The following is a 22,997-nucleotide window of genomic DNA, read 5'->3' as shown; positions in this document are numbered from 1 at the left end:
TGCAATCTTTCTCACTGACTCACTGGCTCACAATGTCTCATATGTACAGTAGTTCTGTTTTGTGATGATTCAAACAACATTGTTTAATTCTAAATACGTGTCCAAAATATGTCAGAACAAAATCTTATAATGATACGATTAAAAGTGAAGAAGGAAGGAATGCGTCTGACAAGTTTATTCCATGTAGTAGTACTATATATATTAAGTTATCACTACTTTAAGTACGATTTATTTGTAGCGATTCATTCACGTAGTTTTACTCTGTTTGGCCCATTAACCCCCAGTGGTTTTCTTTTTCGGCCCACTTGATAAGGAGGTTGAATAGCCCTAGAAGTAGGAGTAATTTATACAAACAGTAAAGCTTGGGAAAAAGGTGGCTGGACTTTTGCGACTCTAGCCAATCAAATGTCACCGCTTTGTGGTGGGCGTGTCCTACATGAAACACAAACACATCGTCGCTCACAACCAAACAACCAAAGTTAGCCTGTGCAAACTGGTATGGCAATATGAATTATGACCTTTATTAGTATTAATAATAACATTGAGCTTATCACAAAAATGACGTTATTTTCAGATAAGCCTGTGCTTTAACTGAAGCAAGGCAATCTGGTGGCTAAGTTAGCATTTTAGCTATTTGCTGTGGAACCTCTCGGCTAATGGCCGTTTGCTAATAGTGGTGTGTAAATTGTATTTGTTTTTGTTTCCTTTTGCATGGTTTATACTATCAAGGTCCGGGAAATGTCGTTATTAACTGCGAAAGAACCAGGGATCGACCCAGACGCCATGCCGGTGGAGTCCATAGTACCCGCCTGCATGTTCGCACCAGACCCAGGGTTTGGGGACGACCTGCCCGACGGAGAGGGCTTCGAAGACGGCGAGGGGACCAACGGCGAGTCCGGGGATCATTTAAATTTCAGTAGTAAGGTAGGCCCCTGCTTTTGGTTTAGATTGAAATCCCCAGACATTCTGCTGCTATTAAGAAAAATCTAAATCGCACACGTTGAATGCGCTGCAATGGCTTTGGAAATGCATTGTATGGAAGATGCATTGACACGTTGCATTTTGCAGTGTATGCAAAAGAACAAAAAGTGACACGTATGTCGATGCAGCTACAGGGGCAGCTGTGGTCAACACAGCACTGACTCACCTGCCACTGAGGTTAAAACCTGTTATCCCTGTACACTTAAAAGGATTCTTCAGTTTAATATGACCCCTTCATAGTTGACCTCCCCTTTAGTCAACAGCAACCCACAACAACTTGCCTGACTATTGTTTTGTGCTTTTGACGATTTTCAAAAGACGAATTGTACAGGGTTTGAATTTTGTACTATTATTGTTTATTCTTCCCGCATTTGTTTATCATTCAGTTAGTCTTGGTCAGTCCGTCGGGGGACCAGTATGACTCGTTACTACGCCAACTCAGGGAGCGGATGGATGAAGGATGCGGGGAAACCATCTACGTGGTTGGAATGGGTTCAGGTGAGGACGTTCACTTTTCAACTGCTATCTTTCCTGGGCCAGGGGGTCACAGGAAAGGTCTTCCACTGGATAGAATGTTTGACCCCCATTCAAAAATGTTCTGAGTTAGATTACAGTGTATGCAGTCGACCTGTAAAAGTCCTGGGGCCAGATGCCATTACCCCTACCTGCTCCACATTTATTCCCAGAACATCATTGTATGTCTCTTTGGATAAAAGTTGACACCCAATCCTTTGCATGCTTATCTGTGAATACATGTTAATCTCTGGTGTTCATAAGCTACTGTTGTTACAGTTGGTATTTTTATTGGCCGCGCCATCCTTTTGAGATTGATATGGAATATATTTGATTGGCCAATCCCTAATTATGATAGAACGTGTGTGTGTGTGTGTGTGTGTGTGTGTGTGTGTGTGTGTGTGTGTGTGTGTGTGTGTGTGTGTGTGTGTGTGTGTGTGTGTGTGTGTGTGTGTGTGTGTGTGTTGGACAATGAATTAGGAGAGTCAAAGGAGGCACACTATTAGTAATAGTTTTGTTATTTTTGTTGACAATTTCGTTTCACAACACTGCTCAATGAAACCCAGACCTTTCTATGCTTATCTGTGAATATATTTTAATCTCTGGTTTTGATAAGCTCCTGTTTTTACCTTTGGTATGTTTATTGGCCGCGCCATCCATTTGAGATTGATATGAAACCAATATTTTATTATTGATTTTTTTCATATCACAATATTAGAGGTTTTGGAGCCCATTTTATTCTGCCGCTTCTAATTGTAAAAATAAATACAATACATTACGGGGCACATTACAAACCACAAACTATAAAGTCAGTATTGTTTTATAGTATATAATATATATAGTTATATTTTAAGAGTGCTCTGTTGAAATGAATGGAATTCACATGATTTGGGTGGATTTGGTAACTGCATGCCCCCGGTACAATCAAAGGTCATATGACCCCAGAAGGCCCATAGTCAAACCTTGCTCAGAGTCTCCTACAAATGTTGATTCTAAATTTTTCTGTCCTTTACGACTCATTTTCCAAATCAGTTTTAAGTTGTTGTACATACATTCTAGTAAAGTACATTTTCTATGTAAATAACTTAATCACTGTTCCAGTCTCATCTTGGTCTTACAGGACCACACCATGACCCTAAACGCACCTGGTGCAGAATTTTGGCCTCATATTTGTAGCGTGACTCAAAAACATAAATGAAATCGTACTGTTTCAATGGAACAAAGCACACAGCGAGGAATGCAGCAGGGCAGAACCTTTTTCGTTTGCTTCTGTAAGGACTTTGCTTTGGACGTTAAAATAAAAATTATAATCTTGACTGTGGCCTGTTTATCGGCCATGATAAAAGCAGTCCAGAGTTGACATGACTTTACACGTTAACATGACAGGACCGTAGTTGTGTGGTCTGTATTTCACCCCGCTGTCGCCCCAGTGATTCTCTGTGTCCACCGGGTCTATTTGTCTGCCTTTTAGTGTGAAAAGCGACATAGCCTGACCCGATTTACAACGCCCCACATACACCCCCACCCTAGGGCCTTTGTTGACAGCTGGGGTTATTTTCTGCCCTGCTCAGCAGCATGTCTGACCATAGCGTGGCGTGGCCGGGGTCAAATGTCACTTTTGAAAAGAGTCTCTGATTGAAGGCCTTCTCCACGCAGTAACTGTTGTTGCTAGCTTGCTCTTCCAATCGCCGGGTGGAGGATTATTTGTACGGATTATTACCGCAGTATTACTGCAGTGCAGCACTCCAGTTCACATAGGCCAACTTCAGGCAACCTAACCTCTGAGCCCTAGGCCCCTAACCCAGCACATCAGTCTGGAAAGGAGTGGGAGAAACATTTAGAAGGACCTATTGGTGGCCTTCTGGCCACCATTGTACACTGTATTGTGTTGTGTTGTATTGTATGGTATTATAGTAATTAACTGTGTAGCAACTGCAGTAGCTGCTATCATTGCTGTAACACAGGGAATTGGTTAGCCTAGCGATTGTTTGTACTTGCACTTGGTTCTATGAACATCCTTTCTGTACCGACAGTGATATATCGATGCACTTCTTTTGACAAATGTACTTATTGTAAGTCGCTTTGGATAAAAGCGTCTGCTAAATGCCCTAAATATAAACGTATTCCCTCTCCATCCAGGGATGGATGTTTTAGGTGCCAAAAACGCAGGCATTAACTCGTATATAACAAATATGAGCTGTTTTTAAGTTTAAGTGACCCCCTTGTTTCAGCTTAAATTCAAACACTAAGAGGAAAATGAGTTTTGGGCTGGCAGTTCTAGCAAGCTCAATAGCAGACTTTGCATGCTGACTTAGTTTTGTACTGTCATTGCCAGCCTGATTGGACAGACAAGCCCAGATGTCATCACCCCTGGCACACACTAGTGCTTATGACCTAATGTTCTCACACTGGAAACAGGAAACCGCTGCTAGGTAAATGGGCAGTTATTCCACCATGCACTCAATATTTGCAACCGATATAAACTAAATGTAACCATTCTCTAAAAGGGGAAACTAGAAGCCAGTGCATACACACGTGACATAGACCATATGCATGACTGTTCAAAGGGAAGTACAAGTAGTATAGTCATCCTTGAGCAAGATGCCCAAGGATTTGAAATACCTGCTAAATTGACCCCTAACTGGAAGTCTCTGGATAATGATAAATAATTCACACAGTCGCTCAGCCTCTTTTGATAATCTCCTCCTTCATTAGTACAACAGTCTTTTTCATCATTCACTGAAGCCTGTCCGTGGCTTTTCTGGGAACCCCAGACAGATGTCTGTTGCGGTGATGGAGGCATAGATGAGGGTCTCTGCCCACGAGTCTGAGTGGGATGGCCATCGTCTGGGGAGGGTTTTGAGTCGGTAGAATGCAGATTCGGTATTTAATGTGGGTCTGGAATGAGGGGATGGAGTCCAGAATGTCACCCAGGTTGCACTGCTGGGGACGGACAGCCGTCCTAATACCTTAATACCTGAAAAGGAACCCCGCACCCCACACACACAGATGAAATGTCAAGCATGACAGTTTGATGGCCAACTAGCACACACAGCCACTTCACATCTATCACATCATATTATGTTCTGACAACGTTGTATTACTTACCTTTCCTTTGGCTTTTTATGCTTCCATTATGTCTGCCCATTTGGCCCCTATAGCACTCGCTATCCATCCCTGGAAGGAGGCTTCCCCTTCTGGGTTCCTTCTCAAGGTTTCTTCCCTCTCGGTTTCGGGGGGAGTTTTTACTTCAAGCCTTTTAGAGGGGTTGGGGGGGGGGGGGGGGAACCAAAACTGTGATTAAGTGCTGTGCAACAAAATGTTTACGTGACGCATTGATCACCAGTAGGTGTGTTGGGACTATGTGTGATATAGAGCATTCATCAACCCCCCCTCCCTCCCTCCCTCCCTCCCTCCCTCCCTCCCTCCCAGACGGGGGAGACTACGGCCTGGATGAGAAGGACATGGAGGCCTCGGCGGCTACGGTGAGGTCGCTGTGCGAGCAGATCGAGGCCGACCTCATCTTCCTGCGGGAGCGCACCGAGGCCGGCGGCAGGATCCGCGACTACCTCATACGGCGGCGCGTCGGCGAGCTGGACTTCCTGGAAGTCAGGTACGCTCCATCTTCGGAGGGGTTCCGCCCACAACCGCAACTGTTGTAGTTGCCAAGGCAACAGACACACGCAAAGTCAACCACCTTATTTTCTCGCCGTCGTCTTGTTTTTGTCTCTCTCTGTCCGTCCTCTGTGTGTGTCCGTCCTCTCGTCCATATCTCTCTCTCTGGGTCTTCCGTCCGTGCCTCTGTCTCCGTCTCTCATTCTGCGCCCCCTCGTTCCCGCCTTCAGGGTGGCGGTGGTGGGCAACGTGGACGCCGGCAAGAGCACCCTGCTGGGGGTGCTGACTCACGGGGAGCTGGACAACGGCCGTGGCTTTGCGCGGCAGAAGCTCTTCAGGCACAAGCACGAGATGGAGAGCGGCCGGACCAGCAGCGTGGGCAACGACATCCTGGGCTTCGACCAGGAGGGACAGGTAGGGGTCTCGGAGGCAGCGCCACCCAGGGTACAAGGCGTGAGGGTCAGATAGGGCTGCTGAACACAGAACCAGGCAGACTAGAAGACACCAGAGGAGATGATATGCAAGACCAGTAGGGGTGCTGAACACAGAACCAGGCAGAGTAGAAGACACCAGAGGAGATGATATGCAAGACAGGTAGGGGTGCTGAACACAGAACCAGGCAGAGTAGAAGACACCAGAGGAGATGATATGCAGGACACGTAGGGGTGCTGAACACAGAACCAGGCAGAGTAGAAGATGCCAGAGAGAGGATAGGGTGGACAGTTAGGGCTGGCGAAGAAACGACCAAGCAGAGTAGAAAATACCAGAGGAGTCGATGGGGATGGACAGGTAGGGCTCTCCAACACAAAGCAACCAGAGTATCAACAGGAACACAGTAAAAGCACCAGAGTAGAAGTGTTAAGATAAAATGTACTTATAAAACTGAATGACTTAATTTCAGAAACTGTACTGTTTTTATGCACAGACACACCACACTACAACAAAACACGAACACAGGAATCCCCGACAGTGTATCAATATTTCTGGTGGTGTTCCAGGTGGTGAACAAACCCGACAGCCACGGGGGGAGCCTGGACTGGACCAAGATCTGCGAGCGGTCCTCCAAGGTGATCACCTTCATTGACCTGGCGGGCCACGAGAAGTACCTGAAGACCACCGTGTTCGGCATGACGGGACACATGCCCGACTTCTGCATGCTCATGGTGAGCCCTGGCCTTGCATTTTGTTCTCTACGTTTCCATCCTGTCCGTACCACCGGTCTGTGTCAGCTGTGGGGCTCTGTTTGGCGTTGGAGGCCGCCTGTCCAGGCACTTGGCTGGGCTGAATCGCCAGGTAGAATCGTCTCAACGCAATTGCCAGAATCGTTCAGGATGTTCGAAGAAGCATAACTACATTATCTCCAATTGTTGTTTTTTTTTTTTCTATTTCGGACTGGAAGAGTGGTAGCATGTATGTTTAGGAAATATTCCACAATCAAGCAGTCTACTTTTCATATTATTCTCACAGTCAGAAATCAACACACAGTCAAATTTGGACTACAATGTGATTGGTTGGTTCTTGGCCCATGGGGAGGTAAACAATACTTGAAGCCCTCCCCCCCCTCTCTCTGTCACCCTCCCCCAGGTGGGCAGTAATGCAGGCATCGTGGGGATGACCAAGGAGCACCTGGGCCTGGCGCTGGCCCTCAACGTGCCTGTGTTCGTGGTGGTCACCAAGATAGACATGTGCCCCGCCAACATTCTCCAAGGTACACCCACACACCAACACATACCAACCCATTCACCATAGGGTGGGGCTGGTGTCAACCTGTTCACAGGTTGGATAATTGGTCAAACACAGGAACGTACCGGCATTTCGATCCTTACCAGGTGACGCACGCGTTAGCGATGTAGCTGCAGGGCTTCTGCGAGCCTGGCATGACATAAGCAAAGGTTTATCACAAAGCTAAACAATGTTGATGGATTATAAATGGCTCTCCCCAACTATTGCCTGATTATAGGCGTTTTCATTGTGCATACTTGTGGTTTGTTTAATGTTGGTGCGTTGTTTGTTTGGTTTCTTCCAGAGACGCTAAAGCTATTACAGAGACTACTGAAGTCACCGGGCTGCAGGAAGATCCCCGTCCTGGTCCAGAACAAAGACGATGTCATCGTCACCGCATCCAACTTCAGCTCTGAGAGGTGAGGGAGAGGTCAAACCCCCTCTACGTCACAGAGAACCAACAATATCTCCCTAAAGAAGATTGGGCAGTACCCTGGCTTTGTCTCACACATAAGATTAGGGTGCCACAGTGTGTGCTTTTACACAGCATGACACCGGCATCAGAAGCATGTCATGTGATACAACAGCGGCGGCGTCTTATGTGACGTATGACATGTGCGTTGTTCGTCAACAATAATGACGGGTGAAACTGAGTGTCGAGGTGCTTATGCTAGCCGTGCACATTCACGCCACTCTTCAAATGCAAGCAACGTTGCTGTGTATCGTATCCAGAGAGACGATGCATACGATTCACAGAGAGATCAAGAGCGGGGAGACGGGGATGAGAGGAGAGAGAGAGAGGGCGGGAGGAGGAGGAGGAGGTGGAGGGGGGGAGAGAGAGAAAGAGTGGAAGGATTAATATGTAGGGGAAGAAGGAGGACTTGAGAGAAAGAGTAAATCAATCAAGCTTTAATTACGTCATGCTTTTTGTGCAATACCACAACGGAAAGGGAAGCTGCACAGTTGAAGAGTAACAATGAACATATGTGAATGTGAATCCTAAAGAAACATTTAGGAAGAAGGAAAAGGAACGAAGTAAAGGAATACAGGGTGTCCGCGCATCCTTAAAAAGTCTTAAAAGTCTTAAATTCATGTTTCTAAATTCGAGAGGGGCCATTTAAAAAGTCTAATCGTTACAAATTGTCATATGCTTGGCCTTAAATACTGTACTCAAGGTCTTCACATTTGTCGGGGCAGGCCTATTTTTTTTTTTCTTTTTCCTCCGTGGGCAATCTTTGCAGGAAGGACATGTAGAGAGGGCTTCTTCTTGCTAGCTGCATATATAACGATTATCTGCGCTTGCTTGCTAGCTAGTCTGCGGACAAGCGGGTAGGTGCAAATTCAAGGACAGTTGGCTGGAAGGACGTCCTTTTCCCGAAGTTGGGCTCGTGGTGTGCCAACCCCCACCATCGCGTGTTTAGGTCTTTAATTTCAGTCAAGGTGGTATTTAAAAAGGTCTTAAAAAGTCTTAAATTTGACTTGCTGAATCCTGCAGATACTCTGGAATAAATGCATTTATGCTCCTCCTCCTCTTCCTCCTTTGTGCAGGATGTGTCCCATCTTCCAGATCTCCAATGTGACCGGGGAGAACATGGAGCTGCTCAAGATGTTCCTCAACCTGCTGTCGTGTAGGACGGCCTACAGCGACGATGAGCCCGCCGAGTTCCAGATAGACGACACCTACTCTGTACCGGTAGGATACCACTCGCACGCCCCTGTGTATACACATACTCTGTACCGGTAGGATACCACTCGCACGCCCCTGTACATACACCTACTCTGTACCGGTAGGATACCACAGAGGGACAGACTCATTCCATCCATCCCTCCAGTGGGACAGTTATAGGGCTGGGTAAAAAATAGTTTAATTCGATTTTTAATCGATTCAGTTACATTTTACAATATCGATTCAGAGGACATGAGATATTTTTTCTTATTTTTTACCATTATTCTTATTTTTGCACTTTATTAAACAATGCCTTGATGGAATTTGCAGTGATGGAATGTTGTAGTTCAAGTACACTTTCACTTGCAATTCCTAATTTAAAAATTGCACTTTTGAGACTTAAAACCTGTTCTTTAATATGACGAGAAAAAAGAAAGTATGTATTTTGTAAGTATTTTGTATATTGTAACACAGTTGAGCCATTTTCATTATTTAACAGCAGATTGAATCTAATCGAATCGTGATTAATCGATTCAGAACTTTATGAATCGAAATCGAATCGATTGAGGAAATTGGCCACGATACCGAGCCCCAGTCAGCGAGTGTCGATGTGAATTTGTGAAGGTAGAGTTCCTGATCTGTTGTTGTTCAAGCCCTTGGATGGATGTGACATTGAAACATGTGGAAACCTACGCATGTCTTCATTGTTCACCCACTGTAAAAGGAATGGGGGCGGGAATGTTATGTTGCGTTCCACCTGACTAGCTGAGTCACCCGTTCAAAATATAATTTCTATGCGCCTCTACAGAGTCGCAGCAATACACCGAGATCCCTGTAGCTACCATACAGCCGATTTGATACCTGATGCACGTGCAGGTCCTCTCGCTCAACACGCGCACAGTCACGCAAGAAAACACCTGTATTATTATGAGGCCTGTTTTGGGCAGCGAGTTAGTTAGGGGCACCTTTATGGTAGTTAAATGCGTATATGACTATAAAACAGCAGAGTTTTGCGTGGACCTGTTAATGGGATTCTCTAGTACGCTATAAACCTGAGTGGCTGATCTATCAAAATGTGAACTTTAGATAGGCTTATGTACTGACCAACTGCCCCCCGTGGACGTGGACGTCGCCGTGACAGTGACCTCCAGAGGTGGGGGGGCAGTAGCATTCTGGCAGAGCTGGAAGCCGCAACTGATGTTTTTTAACGCTCTGTCTCTGTATCTCTATCTGTCTCTCTGTCTCCCCTCTGTGTTTCTGTGTCTCTCTATATGTCTCTATGTCTCTCTCTCTCTGTCTCTGTATCTCTATCTGTCTCCCTGTCTCCCCTCTGTGTTTCTGTGTCTCTCTATATGTCTCTATGTCTCTCTCTCTCTGTCTCTGTATCTCTATCTGTCTCTCTGTCTCCCCTCTGTGTTTCTGTGTCTCTCTATCTTTCTCTCTATTTGTCTCTATGTCTCTCTCTCTCTCCGTCTCTCTCTCTCCGTCTCAGGGTGTGGGCACGGTGGTGTCGGGCACCACGTTACGGGGCCTGATCCGCCTCAACGACACCCTGCTGCTGGGCCCAGACCCCCTGGGCACCTTCATCCCCATAGCCGTCAAGTCCATCCACCGCAAGCGCATGCCGGTCCGCGAGGTCCGTGCTGGACAGACCGCCTCCTTCGCCCTCAAGAAGGTCCGACATCACCCGGGGTCCATCACAATGTGTCCTCGCTGTACCGTAGAACTATCGGACAGAATGTGTCCTCGCTGCATCGTAGAACTATCTGACAGAATGTGTCCTCGCTGCATCGTAGATCTATCCGACAGAATGTGTCCTAGCTGTATCGTAGAACTATCGGACAGAATGTGTCCTAGCTGTATAGTAGATCTATCCGACAGAATGTGCCCTTGCTGTATCGTAGAACTATCGGACAGAATGTTTCCTAGCTGTAGCGTACGCTGAGGTGTGTTGTGGCAGGCATACAGTACGATTGGTTACCAGGTGCCAATGTCAATGCTCGTTCTATTTTGAATTAATTAAACCAATGACCGTTTTCTGAAAAAGCTAGCTTAATCAATGATTTGGTTTTGAGTTACATTTCAAAATAAATAATATTTAGACTGAGACGATAATTATTCGACCCAGTACCAGGTCCCGACCCCAAGGTTGGGGACCTCTGCTATATAGGACATAAGCAGTGTGTAATGGCAGATAGAGGGGGACAAAGGCAGGGGATAACATGGGATTTAATTCAGCATTTAATTGTATAGTCTCAATTGTATCCGTTTCTTTCTCTCTCAGATCAAGCGTTCGTCGATAAGGAAGGGCATGGTGATGATCTCTCCTAAGCTGACCCCCCAGGCCACCTGGGAGTTTGAGGCTGAGATCCTGGTGCTCCACCACCCCACCACCATCTCCCCCCGCTACCAGGCCATGGGTGAGTGCTAAGTCCATTTCATTTATGTAGGCCACCCCTAACGCGTACTAAGTCGCAAGTGTTTATGCGTCTTTTTATTTTCTGTATTTATTCTTAGTTTAAATGTTTTTCTTTTATCATAGTACTAATCCGACCAATTATCTTATCTGAATTCATCTTAATCAAGCCAATTAAACGGGGGGGATATCCCACTTATTATATTTTATTATTTTATTAGAAAAGGAATGTTTATGAATGTTACTGCTTCAACATTGGTGGCTTGAAGGAGGTGTTTAACTGACTTACGTGTGTGTCCCTTTGTGTGTGTGTGTGTGTTGCCCAGTGCATTGTGGGAGCATCAGGCAGACGGCCACCATCCTGACCATGAACAGGGACTGTCTGCGTACCGGCGACAAGGCCACGGTCCACTTCCGCTTCATCAAGACCCCCGAGTACATGCACTGTGACCAGCGGCTTGTGTTCAGGGAGGGCCGCACCAAGGCTGTGGGCACCGTCGTCAAGGTAACCCCCTCTCACCTTCACTGTTGTCGTACCCGTTGGAATGTATGGCATCAATATTCTCGGTTTAGAGTTCACAAGTAAGTACGGGGCTTTAAATCCGGGTTGGCCGTTCCGTTGCCCACCCTCAACTCTGATTGGCTGTTCCATTGGCCACCCTCAACTTTGATTGGCCGTTCCGTTGCTCACCTTCAACTCAGATTGGCTGTTCCGTTGCTCACTCTGAATTCCAATTTGCGGTTGCATTTCAGCTGCTGCAAGCGGTGAACACGCAAGCGGCCCGGGCCCAGCAGGCCAAGATGCTTGCCCTGAAGAAGAAGGAGGGCACAGCAACACCGGACGAGACCGGGACCGTGGCAAGACCAGGAAGCCCCTCTTCACAGGTAGGCTTCGGATTGGTTGATTTGTTGTTGATGGACAGCTGTGGTTTCAGTTCCACAATGCATGACTACAAACAGAAACTCAAGTTAGTTCAGTTTATTCAAGTCTTTTCCCAAATGTCAGGGACTGCTTGTCAACGGTAATACAGGAAGAAAACATTCTCTTGGCCATTATGGCCATTGGCAATTCTGGCCAAGAGATGTTCGGCTAACCGCCATCAACTAATGCTTACAGCTTACACTTGCTAACTCTTGCTACCAAATATTCCAGCTAACTCCTATCTCTCCCCTGTCCTACCTCACACCCTCCCTCTGCCCTAACCAAATAATATTCTTTCTCTCCCTCGTATGATCCCTGGTCCAAACACATTTCATTCATTCATACGCTATTCATTATTATTTCTGAATACCATTCACTTAATTCCCATCACATACCTTTCTGTTCAAACGGTCCCTTCTCGCTCCATGCCTATTTTCTTCTTCATTCTCTCTTCTCCCTCGTCTTTTCTCCCTCCTCGCCTCTCCTCTCCCTCCTTGCCTCCTCTCTTCTCCCCCCTCGCCTCTCCTCTTCTCCCCACTTCTCCCTCCTCACCTCCTCTCTTCTCCCTCCTCCCTCCTCCTCTCCTCTCTTCTCCCTCCTCTCTCCCTCCTCCTCTACTCTCTTCTCCCTCCTCACCTCCTCTCTTCTCCCTCCTCCTCTCCTCTCTTCTCCCTCCTCCCTCCTCCTCTCCTCTCTTCTCCCTCCTCTCTCCCTCCTCCTCTACTCTCTTCTCCCTCCTCACCTCCTCTCTTCTCCCTCCTCCTCTCCTCTCTTCTCCCTCCCCTTCTATCTTCTCTCCCCTCTCCTCCCTCCTCTCTCCTCCCTCCTCTCTTCTCCCTCCCATTCTCTCTTCTCCCCCCTCCTCTCTCCTCCCTCCTCCCTCCTCCCTCCTCTATCCCCACATGCTGCGTTAGACTGGGGCAGAGGGGGATAAGGAGGTGCATTGTAAAGATGGCAACAATGAGACCAAGGTAATGGAAAGTGCAGATATATATTTTTATATATATGCATGTATAACATATAGAATTTATTTTACTTGCTTTTTTGAATCTGTGCAACATATCTCTTTATTTTCTGCTGCTTCCCATATGGCCTTTTTCAGTGAGAGAAAACATTGAGTCCCTTATTCTGCTATTCTTATCGTTGGCTACCCACTTTAAGACTTTTTTTGTAGCTACTCTACTATTCGTTGTACGCTTTGATTGTCCTCAGCCTCTCATGGAAGTCATTTTAGATAAAAAAAACTTAAAGTGTGAACCGTTCTGTCCCATCGTAAATGACAAAAAGTTAGTGCTTCTATTGCATCATAAATTACAAAAAGTTAAATATTCTGTTGCATGAGAACTGCATGTTACATCATAAGTTACTGAAGATTTACGTTTGTAACATCGAGAGTAAATGTTCTCAAGGTAAATGTTTGTTACATCGTAAATGACTTGACGTCGATGTCACTTACATCGTTAATGACTGACAGTAAATGTCAAGTAACATCGTTAACGGCTGAATGTAAATATTTGTTACATCGTTAACGACTGAAGTTAAATGTTTGTTCCATCGTTAATGACTGGAGTTCAAAGGTTCTTGAACCGTTAATGAATAGTAAGTTAAATGTTTCTCCCCACCCCCAGCCCAAGACTGGCAGCGGTCGGAGAAGAGGCGGCCAGCGACACCGTGGCAAGGGTCTCAACGCCACCATCCCTACGGCAACCACTCCCCCAGCAGCGGCAGGAACCGCCTAGCAACGCCATAGTCCCAGTCCCCCCCCCCCCCCCCCCCCCCCCCCCTCCACCAAGCCGACCCTACTCCCGGCAGCGGAGACGCACGCGCTGATGAACTCTGAACTCCACCATATGAGGAGCAGACGTTAAACCCTCTGGCTCCCTCTGGTGGGTTTGGTGTTGAAACACAAAACAAAAAGGCAACGGCGGCAGTGAAGGACCTGTTATTTTAAAGCTTTCATTTGTTTTAATTTTTTTATTTAACTTTTCCCCCTTTGGCAAATTAACGGCGTTCCAAGCAGCTAGGAGGTGCAGTGGTCGGGGAGGGGGGGGGGAACCCCCCAGTTGTGTATAAGGAAGTCCAAATGTACGTGTTGATAGATAATAAGTGGATTTTCCTTGGCGCTGATAAATGATACATAGAGTGACTCAATGGCGGCCTCTTGTCACCAGACCCGTGTGTTTATGGGCCGTTCAAATTCCAACCCACTACAGATTTGTTCCTGTTGTAGCAAAAAAATAATGAGAAAGGAAAAGCAGCAGGCCACCCCAAGTTCATGCATTCAATTATTCCCTCTGAATTTAAGATTGGCTAATGAGACTTTTTGCTTCTCCCTGTGGAGAACACAACCTTTCTCCTTCTCTTATTTTTCCATCTCTCTCCGACTCGTTCTCTGGCCTATTCCCGCGTCTGATTAACCATGATTTGTGTTGCTGTTTCCCATCCACGCCGACCCTGGCGGCCTGCGGACTCGGCTCAGCGTCTTATCCATCCAGACCAAGGCATTGTCAAGGGCTTAATGTGGCCCGCACTAGGGGGATCCGCGGAGGCAGAGCACCATGATTACGGGGGCCGCAGCCAGAACTTGGCACTAAGCAATGGTTGCGGCCCCCTCCCTGCATTGACGGGTTTTCGGTTTAACTTGAGCTCCCGCGTGGATCGCTGAACGAGTAGGGCTCGGTTATCTGATCTCCAACCGCTATCAGTTGAACCGTCACCCTGCCCGCCCCCCCACCCCTTGAACGCCAGTGCAAGCAATCCCAGCGGGGTGGAACACAGATCGGTGTGTGATTATGGCGAGGGCGCAGTACTCTCTTGATTGGCTGGGATCTCAAGAGGTCTGCGTTTGATTGGTTGAAATCTCTTGAGGCACCGGCTACCAAAATTGGTGGAGGTTGGTTTTATTTATTTTTTAGACTATTACAGCAGGGGTCTTTCATGCTTGGTGTGTTTTTGTGTGTACTTCTCCGTAGTCTTTGTCGTCTCTTTAAACGAAACACTTGTTCACCAGGGAAAACGTCATGCTTTAGCACTGAATGTCTTCCACAGCGCCGTCTTTTACTGGGTTAAGGGGAGCAGTCAGTTTAGTAAATCGACCCAAAGTACCTTCTTGTACCCCAAATTCCTTTGCATCTACTGCTTACGGCACACGCATGACTCCTAATGTTTGTGTGCTCCAACACTCTGTGAAAAGAAAACTGAAATGGTTGGAAAATTTGGAGTCGTTGAAGATAACCATATGCCATGTGTTTGTGTGGCATCACACAAACACATGGTGTTTGTGTGTTGTAAATCTATTCAAAATTCAGAGTAAATCTATTCAAAATTCTTTTTTTGAGGGTGCCGTCTGCTCCAGCAGAAGTTTAACTTTGAATTTGCAATAAGGAAGTCATGTTTTGTCGTGACAAAGTAATCTCGGACAAGCACTTCAGTCCCTGCAATCGTTGAGGGTTTTCTGAAATGGGGTATTTTCACTGTTTTCTTCAAAGGTCTGTTATTTTTGGCGTGAGTTCCAGCTTATTAAGACTCTATGCTGTGGCTTCGCCTCACACTCTGGTTCTCAAACTTAATAAGCTACGGTACTAAAGCCCTCATTGGTCCTGAATGCGGTGGTTCGCCCGCACGGTTTGGAGGCGCCGTACCATCTCTTAAAGACCCCTTTGTCTCGGCTGTGTGGTTGCTCCAAGACTCCAAGTGCACGGTGAGGTTAGAACATAAGGCCATCCGATGCTTTACTTGTGAGGAATTTAATCACCTTGGAAACAGAGTCAGTGCGTCTGGAGATTACCTGGCTTCAACCCTCCTCATTTTGTTACATTGAAGATATACTAATGGTCCATTATTTCTTTTTTGAAGCGACTTTTTTTTTTTGCTTTGTTATTGTCTGTACAGAAAGTTCAACTGTACAAAAGAAGTAAGAAGAAAAGAGGCCATTTAACCTGAAGTGGTGCCAGTTTGTGCTGTTAAAAAAAACGTTAAAATAAAGACTTTGAGAATATGCATTGTGTGTGTGTATTGAGTCATTCCCCACTAAGAGCAAAGGTTCAGTAGATTAGCCCTACCGTCTGAGGTACAGCAACAAAACCTACGTCACCTCAAGCATGGGGACGAGGGATTTGAATTGGGTTATATGTCATATAATCTTCAACACGGTTGTGATTGTAAACGGCTGTGAATCAAATGTTTGGTACATGTAAAGACTTAAAAGTTAATAAAAGCTCATTGAACATTTGGAGCAATTAGAATCTCAATCTCCAATGAGAAGAGGTTGCATGCTTCCAGTTTTCTAGCAATGAAGGGTCCAATAGCAGTACAGAAAACCATCTGGTGACCAAGAGCAGCATGCATAAGGATGCAGTCATAAATTATGAAAATGTGTTTGACAAGGACAATGAGTGATATTACAGAGCCAATTAAGTGATTCAGTGAATATAAGTATACAAATTAAAAGATAAATCTACTCACAGCATGATTTCCATTTTATAGATGTTGATGCATTGAACAACAAGTTAAGTGCAGTTATCGAAAGTCAACCAACACCCCTGAAGCAAATGATTATCAAACTTTCACCCAGGCCATGGTCTAAGGTCTACATTTACGACTTCAGGGCAATCCACCTGAATCCTATTTTTTACAGAAGATGCTTTGAACAACCAATTTTTGCGTCAGATATTGACGCATGCTTCAAACGAAATGTACTCTAAATCTGAGCGAGCAACCGATGACCCTCCCATCCTCAATAAATACCATGCAGCCAGAGCTTTTTGTTATATTATATTCTGCTCTAACTCCTCTGGCTTTGCTCCAGTCAAAGTCTCCGTCGGTGCTACCTCCCTTTTCAAAGGCATGGCGTTCACACATGGTGAAAGGAACCCCGGTAAGCGGTCTTTGATGCAGCGCCTGAGGTTTGAGGCAAGTCATGAGGAAGCCAAATTTTTGTGAAAAATCCTTAGGCATGCCTTCGTTCTCATGTTCTTTTATCTATCACTCTTATCTATTCCCATCTTTCTCCTGCCAACAATCTATTTTGTACCCCTTTTCCAGCATGCCCCTTTTGTTTTTCCTTCACTATTTGTGCCCCTCAAGTGACCTGAATCGTATTTCTTTATTTTTCACGAAGGGAAACACCCTGCCTCTCAATCATCCCGTAGATTATCAAGTCGAGGTCAGAGACGGCATCCATCGAGGTCCTCGTGATATTTCACACAACTGACAAAATGGTCGCTCAATCCTATTTAACTACCTACAAGAGATGGGAGATACGAGACGGAAGACGGAGTACTCAATGGAGCAGAGCTGTTGTTGTTTGGTCAATGTCATGTCCAACTCTGACAGATAATGACAAATTGCGGAGCTCCACAGCATATTTATTTTGCCTGCCTCTCTCTGCAGACGACAGATGTGAGGCCTCTGTCACCGATGCACACATCGGTTTCCAGACATACGTTAAGCAACGCTTAGTCCCGCGTCAAATAGGTTCTTCCAAATGTTTCAAACATCTGCTTCTTTTGTATTCTTTATTCTGTTAAAATCGGTCAATTCCTGTAATCTTTTGGTGTTATTAGCGTCAAAGCTATTGCACAGTTCTTGCCTCAGTCCATCGCCATGCACAACGTAGCATGCGTTCTTGGCAGCAGGTGAAATTTGGCCTTTATAAATATGCTTTTTATATCAGCATGTTTAGCTTGTTACAGCCTACTTCTCCTGAATGAGAATGCAAATCACTTCACAGGCTTTTCACTCAGGCGAACATCATCGGAAGAAAATATGTTTTTCATTTTCAATCCTCCCTTAACTTCACATCCCCAGTAAGGAAGCATTGATGTGATAACTATTACAGTATATCCATATCAGGTACCATAGGTTACAAGACCGTATCCATTCACCCAGAGTATACCGGCTTGCCCTCTGGAAAATGAAACCAACTGTCCTCTCCAATATGAGTCTTTCACCGAGACCAGCTTTGTCTGCTGACAGACGTTATACCTTGCAGTGCTTGTAAATAATGTTTTTTTAATATTTGAAAAGGTTAGGTACTGTTTTTATTTGATTGCACCATTGTGGAAGCCTGTGGTTGCCGTTAGTGACCATTCCACTAATGTGTATTTGACGATAAACCTGTCCCTAGACAGCCAGTAAATATTAACAGGAAGTGTGCGTGGGACACCGTCTTGACCTTCTCGTCGTTCATGTTCTGCCCCTCATGCGCAAGTATGCCTGCGCATATTTCACTCAATGATTGCTCATTAAAAAGACTGGTCAAAACACTGATCAAAATTCAAGGCTCACACGGTCTTGAATAGCTACCGAGACCCAGTGTATCCTGGGTGAAACACAGCGCATAGATGGAACACAATGAAGGAATAGTCCACTTTAATTGTAGGAAGGGAAAAAAACAAGAACTGCTGGCAGGCAGCAGTAAATGCATGAGATTAACGCAGTTTTTTTTTGTGTTAATTTAAGGGTTTGTGGAGCAGACACGATCGTATCCTCAGATGAAAAACTAATCCTTCCACCCTTATTGCTAACCAAGACTCCGAACCCACGTACACTCCCCTGGTTCAACCTCAAAGTACCTCAGGTTTCATTAACTGTTTTTTCTGTATTTTAACTTATAGTAAGGCCCATCAACCCAATGAGTCAATACTATTTTATTGATATGGCACTTTTAATGCAATTAAGCATTTGAATGTGCTTATCAATGGAAACAACTAAATCCAACAAATCATCAAGAAATGTAGTTAAAAATTCGGTCACAGAGGGAGGGAGTGGGGGGGAGATTCAAACAAGATGACACGCTACTCCCTCTGAAGATAGCTCAACTAAAAAGGTCTGTCATAAGATCGTGTTGGAAGACATCATACAACTGTATTTGGCGATGTATCACTGCATTAACAGCATCCTGAGATACTGTGAAATTCATTAATTGATCTATATTCGACCAGGCCCATATGCTGTACATGTATCATCCATAAATCACCATATCCCAGGCCTACATCCTGTATGGCTGATGGTAGTGGAGATATAGGGCAGCAGGGGTGGAAGGACCCTGGATGTTGATGCAGCATGATGAGTCCGGCAAGGCAGATGTGCAGAACAGCTGTCCAGCGGGCGGGCCGATACGGGCAGGGTGCGGTGGGTGGCGTGTGGGAACAGCCACCATGCTAACGGCCACCTAACGCTTCTCAGAAGACACTAACATCACAGAATTTAAATTGGATCATGCTCACTGCTTGTCTTGTTGATACCTTTGCTTGTCTGTTTTTAGGCATATTTATTTAGCTGTCTGATTATGAGTAAGTGTAAGCCACATTTGACCGATAACACACGTTGACAGCAGTTTATCTTTCAAGAAACAAAACTGCGCCACAGCCCAATATGTCTCTTGTATTCATGTTGCCCCTGGTGAAGTGAGGTCCCATTATTTTCCCTGTCTCTTATGATTGTTTGTAAGATGATTTGTTTGCACAATCGTGCCAGTTTTCTATCACTAGATAGATACTTTGCTTCCCTTCAATGCAGCAAAGTGACAAGTTTAGTCTTTTGTGATGAAAAATAAAAACTTTTATTAAAAGATGACTACTTTATTATACATGTATCTCCATACTTTTTTTTTTCCCATAGTATCAGTTCCACAAGATCTGCTGCTCTATCTCTCGCTCTATCCCTCTCTCTGTCTCTGTCTAACTGTCAGAATCATGTGTTTGTGATTTGCCTGGACGAGCCTGCCACTGTATAGTAGCCTGTGATTGACATGCGATAGTGCTGAGTAGAAGTTTGTTATTTTAGGACTCGACACCCAAGTCATTACCGGCTGCCTCCTCTGCCTGTTATGACTTAATGAAACACACATCAGGCTGGGGACTGTATCGTCGCACACTGCTCACACTACTCACAGTTTGACAGATCTTTGACTTGGTGACTGCTGTGAAAAGTGGTTTATGGTTAATTTAAGAAGAACTTCGATTGGCTTTAGCACTTAACAATTATATGAACGGCTGGCAATATTGGAAAGGTTTTGTCTCTTGAAACATAATGCATTTTAAAAAGTATATGTACTTTGTCATTGTTTTGAATATAAGACTCTGAAGCCCCGTAAACAGATGGGTCCCATGTTTTTTTTTCATAGCACTCATAAAAGCATTTTCCTCATAAATTGATCTATAAATAATAGATGAAGTAGCATACTCAAAAGAGGCTGGAACAGACTTGATAGCCAAGTCGCTATAAGGCATTTGACTGCCGGCAGGAAGGTACAAAGGAGTCTTCAGAAGTCAAACTCGATTCTACTTATCAAGATATCCTATCGTTGCGTTGCTTTTACTTAAGTGCACTTCAAATTTGAGTGGACTCATTTGAACTGCACTTCATAGGTAGAATGGAGTTAGACTTGTGAAGACATTAAGAATCAAACATTATACCTTTGTATTAATGCAAACCCTAGCTTTACTCTTAAACCAAACACAGGAACCAGAAACATTTGTATGTCTCTCATCAACACACACGCACGCACGCACGCACGCACGCACGCACGCACACACACACACACACACACACACACACACACACACACACACACACACACACAAACAAAAACACTGTTATTAATGAGTGCTGTTAATTAGTATGGCTGTTCCTGCAAAATGGAACATCACTTTCTTGTACCATCACATTACCCTCATTATACCGCACACTTGTACAGTCACATCACTCTAATTGCATCATTCTTTTGTACCAACACATCACTCTCTTGTACATCATATCACTCTGACAACATCACTCTGTTGTACCATCACATTACTCTCATTACATCACTATGTTGTACCATCACATCACTCCCATTACATCACTCTCTTGTACATCACTCTGTTGTACCATTACATCACTCTCTTGTACATCACATCACTCTCATTGCATCACTCTGTTGTACCATCACATCACTCTCATTGCATCACTCTGTTGTACCATCACATCACTCTCTTGTACATCATATCACTCTGATAACATCACTCTGTTGCACAGTCACATCACTGACATCATTACACCAGTCTTATATCATTTGGCTTTTATCCAAACAGACTGAGAGAGTGCATTCTACCATGAATATACAACAGTCCAAGAATCATGCAAATGCATACAATTCATAGAGAGCAAACGTCTTGAAGTGGTACATCATAGAAACACGAGAAAGTATGTTATTTATTTTATATTTGTCTTAATTTTATTAATTTTATTTTAGGATAATTTCATAGGCCAAGATGCAGTCTGAGCAGATGAGTTCTCCGTCTGAGAGGGAAGACGGGTTCCAGCTGTCCTGATATGGCTGGGGCACGTCAGCTGGGTCCCCATCGTAATGACGGAGAGGCAAGCCATCTCACTCTCTCATCCCATAACATCACTCTCCCATCCCATAACATCACTCTCTCATGCAATAACATCACTCTCTCATCCAATAACATCACTCTCTCATCCAATAACATCACTCTCTCATCCCATAACATCACTCTCTCATGCAATAACATCACTCTCCCATCCCATAACATCACTCTCCCATCCCATAACATCACTCTCTCATGCAATAACATCACTCTCCCATCCAATAACATCACTCTCTCATCCAATAACATCACTCTCTCATCCAATAACATCACTCTCTCATCCAATAACATCACTCTCTCATCCAATAACATCACTCTCCCATCCCATAACATCACTCTCTCATCCAATAACATCACTCTCTCATCCAATAACATCACTCTCTCATCCAATAACATCACTCTCCCATCCCATAACATCACTCTCTCATCCAATAACATCACTCTCTCATCCAATAACATCACTCTCTCATCCCATAACATCACTCTCTCATCCAATAACATCACTCTCTCATCCAATAACATCACTCTCTCATCCCATAACATGACTCTCTCATCCCATAACATGACTCTCTCATCCCATAACAAGACTCTCTCATCAAGTCACTCTCCTCACATCCCTCTTACCCCGTTACATCACTCTCTCATCACATCACCCTCTCATCAAGTCATTTTCTCATCAGATCGCTCAATCATCACCCTCTCATCCCAGAACAACACTCTCATCACATCACTCTCTCATCACATCACCCTCTCATGTAGTCACTCTCTCATCACATCACTTTTTTATCCCATCACTTCACTTTCACATCACTAGTCTGTCTTCTTCTCAATCTGCTTGTCTGTCTACCAGACCTACATCTGTGATATATAGACCGGACTTGGCCATTCTTACACCCACACACACACACACACACACACACACACACACACACACACACACACACACACACACACACACACACACACACACACACACACACACACACACACACACACACACACCTGGAGAGAGAGTGATAGAGAGAGAAAGGGAGGGAGAGAAAGAGTTTCAATTGTTAATTTGACATCAATGAACATTTGTACTTTGAGCGAACACTTTGTGCCTTATGCAAGAGGGTGTAAAAACAAAGACAGGATAATTAAAATAAGCGAGACATGAAAAGTGGTTATAAAATAGTCGACCCGAGTAGTTTTCTCGACAAGGATGACGCAACAAAGTGTAACAAAAACAGTGTCAATCAGATCTAAATCTCAGTGCTCATTAAAAGTAGCCTGTACACGAAAGAAAGGCAGATCACAGAACAAATTAATCATTTGGGTTAAACGCTCAAAACGAAAGAAAGAAAAATAGTAGTCATACCATATGCTGAACCAGTCCTTATTAAGTACAAATATAGACCAGTTTAAGGGTTTCAGGGGAATAAAACTGGCAAGGCGATAATTAGCCTGGGATGTGGAGGGGGACGCGAAGGGAGCCAGAACTGAAGCCGACCCCTGGGACACATGGTGGGGGAGATGAAGGCGAGGCTGGGAGCTATAGCCAGTCGCTAAGAAACTCCCGGGGTAACTTTGGTCGAGAAAAACTTTCTTGAGAGTTGTCGAGGATATGGATGAGCGACCAAGAGCACCGATTCCTACGTCTCTGTGGTTAACTGACTGCCTTCCGAAATGCGTGTTTTTTCTCTCTGCTCTCCGGTGAGTCTGAACGGATGTGAACACTTCATCCTAATTAAAAGAGACGGAGCTTGAGTCCCGGAGCTGTCAAAGGCATACGATTCATTTAAA

At 44.9% G+C, this 22,997-nt stretch overlaps 1 protein-coding gene across 1 annotated transcript; it reads left to right on the top strand.

Moving 5' to 3' along the window:
• Positions 1-417: 417 nt before the first annotated feature.
• gtpbp1l (GTP binding protein 1, like) lies at positions 418-13,607 on the top strand. Its single transcript, XM_056586160.1, has 14 exons — positions 418-496; positions 730-924; positions 1,368-1,479; positions 4,927-5,107; positions 5,340-5,523; positions 6,108-6,272; positions 6,694-6,817; positions 7,136-7,250; positions 8,380-8,524; positions 9,990-10,172; positions 10,782-10,917; positions 11,240-11,418; positions 11,667-11,798; positions 13,464-13,607. Exons 1-14 carry the CDS (start codon positions 437-439, stop codon positions 13,572-13,574), a joined length of 2,022 nt encoding a protein of 673 aa, XP_056442135.1. The 5' UTR covers positions 418-436; the 3' UTR covers positions 13,575-13,607.
• The last annotated feature ends 9,390 nt before the right edge of the window (positions 13,608-22,997 follow it).

This window comes from Gadus chalcogrammus, chromosome 3, assembly GCF_026213295.1.
Source record: "Gadus chalcogrammus isolate NIFS_2021 chromosome 3, NIFS_Gcha_1.0, whole genome shotgun sequence".
Taxonomy (NCBI): domain Eukaryota; kingdom Metazoa; phylum Chordata; class Actinopteri; order Gadiformes; family Gadidae; genus Gadus; species Gadus chalcogrammus.
Note: the sequence above shows the minus strand (reverse complement) of the source record. Positions and strands in the feature narration are given on the sequence as shown.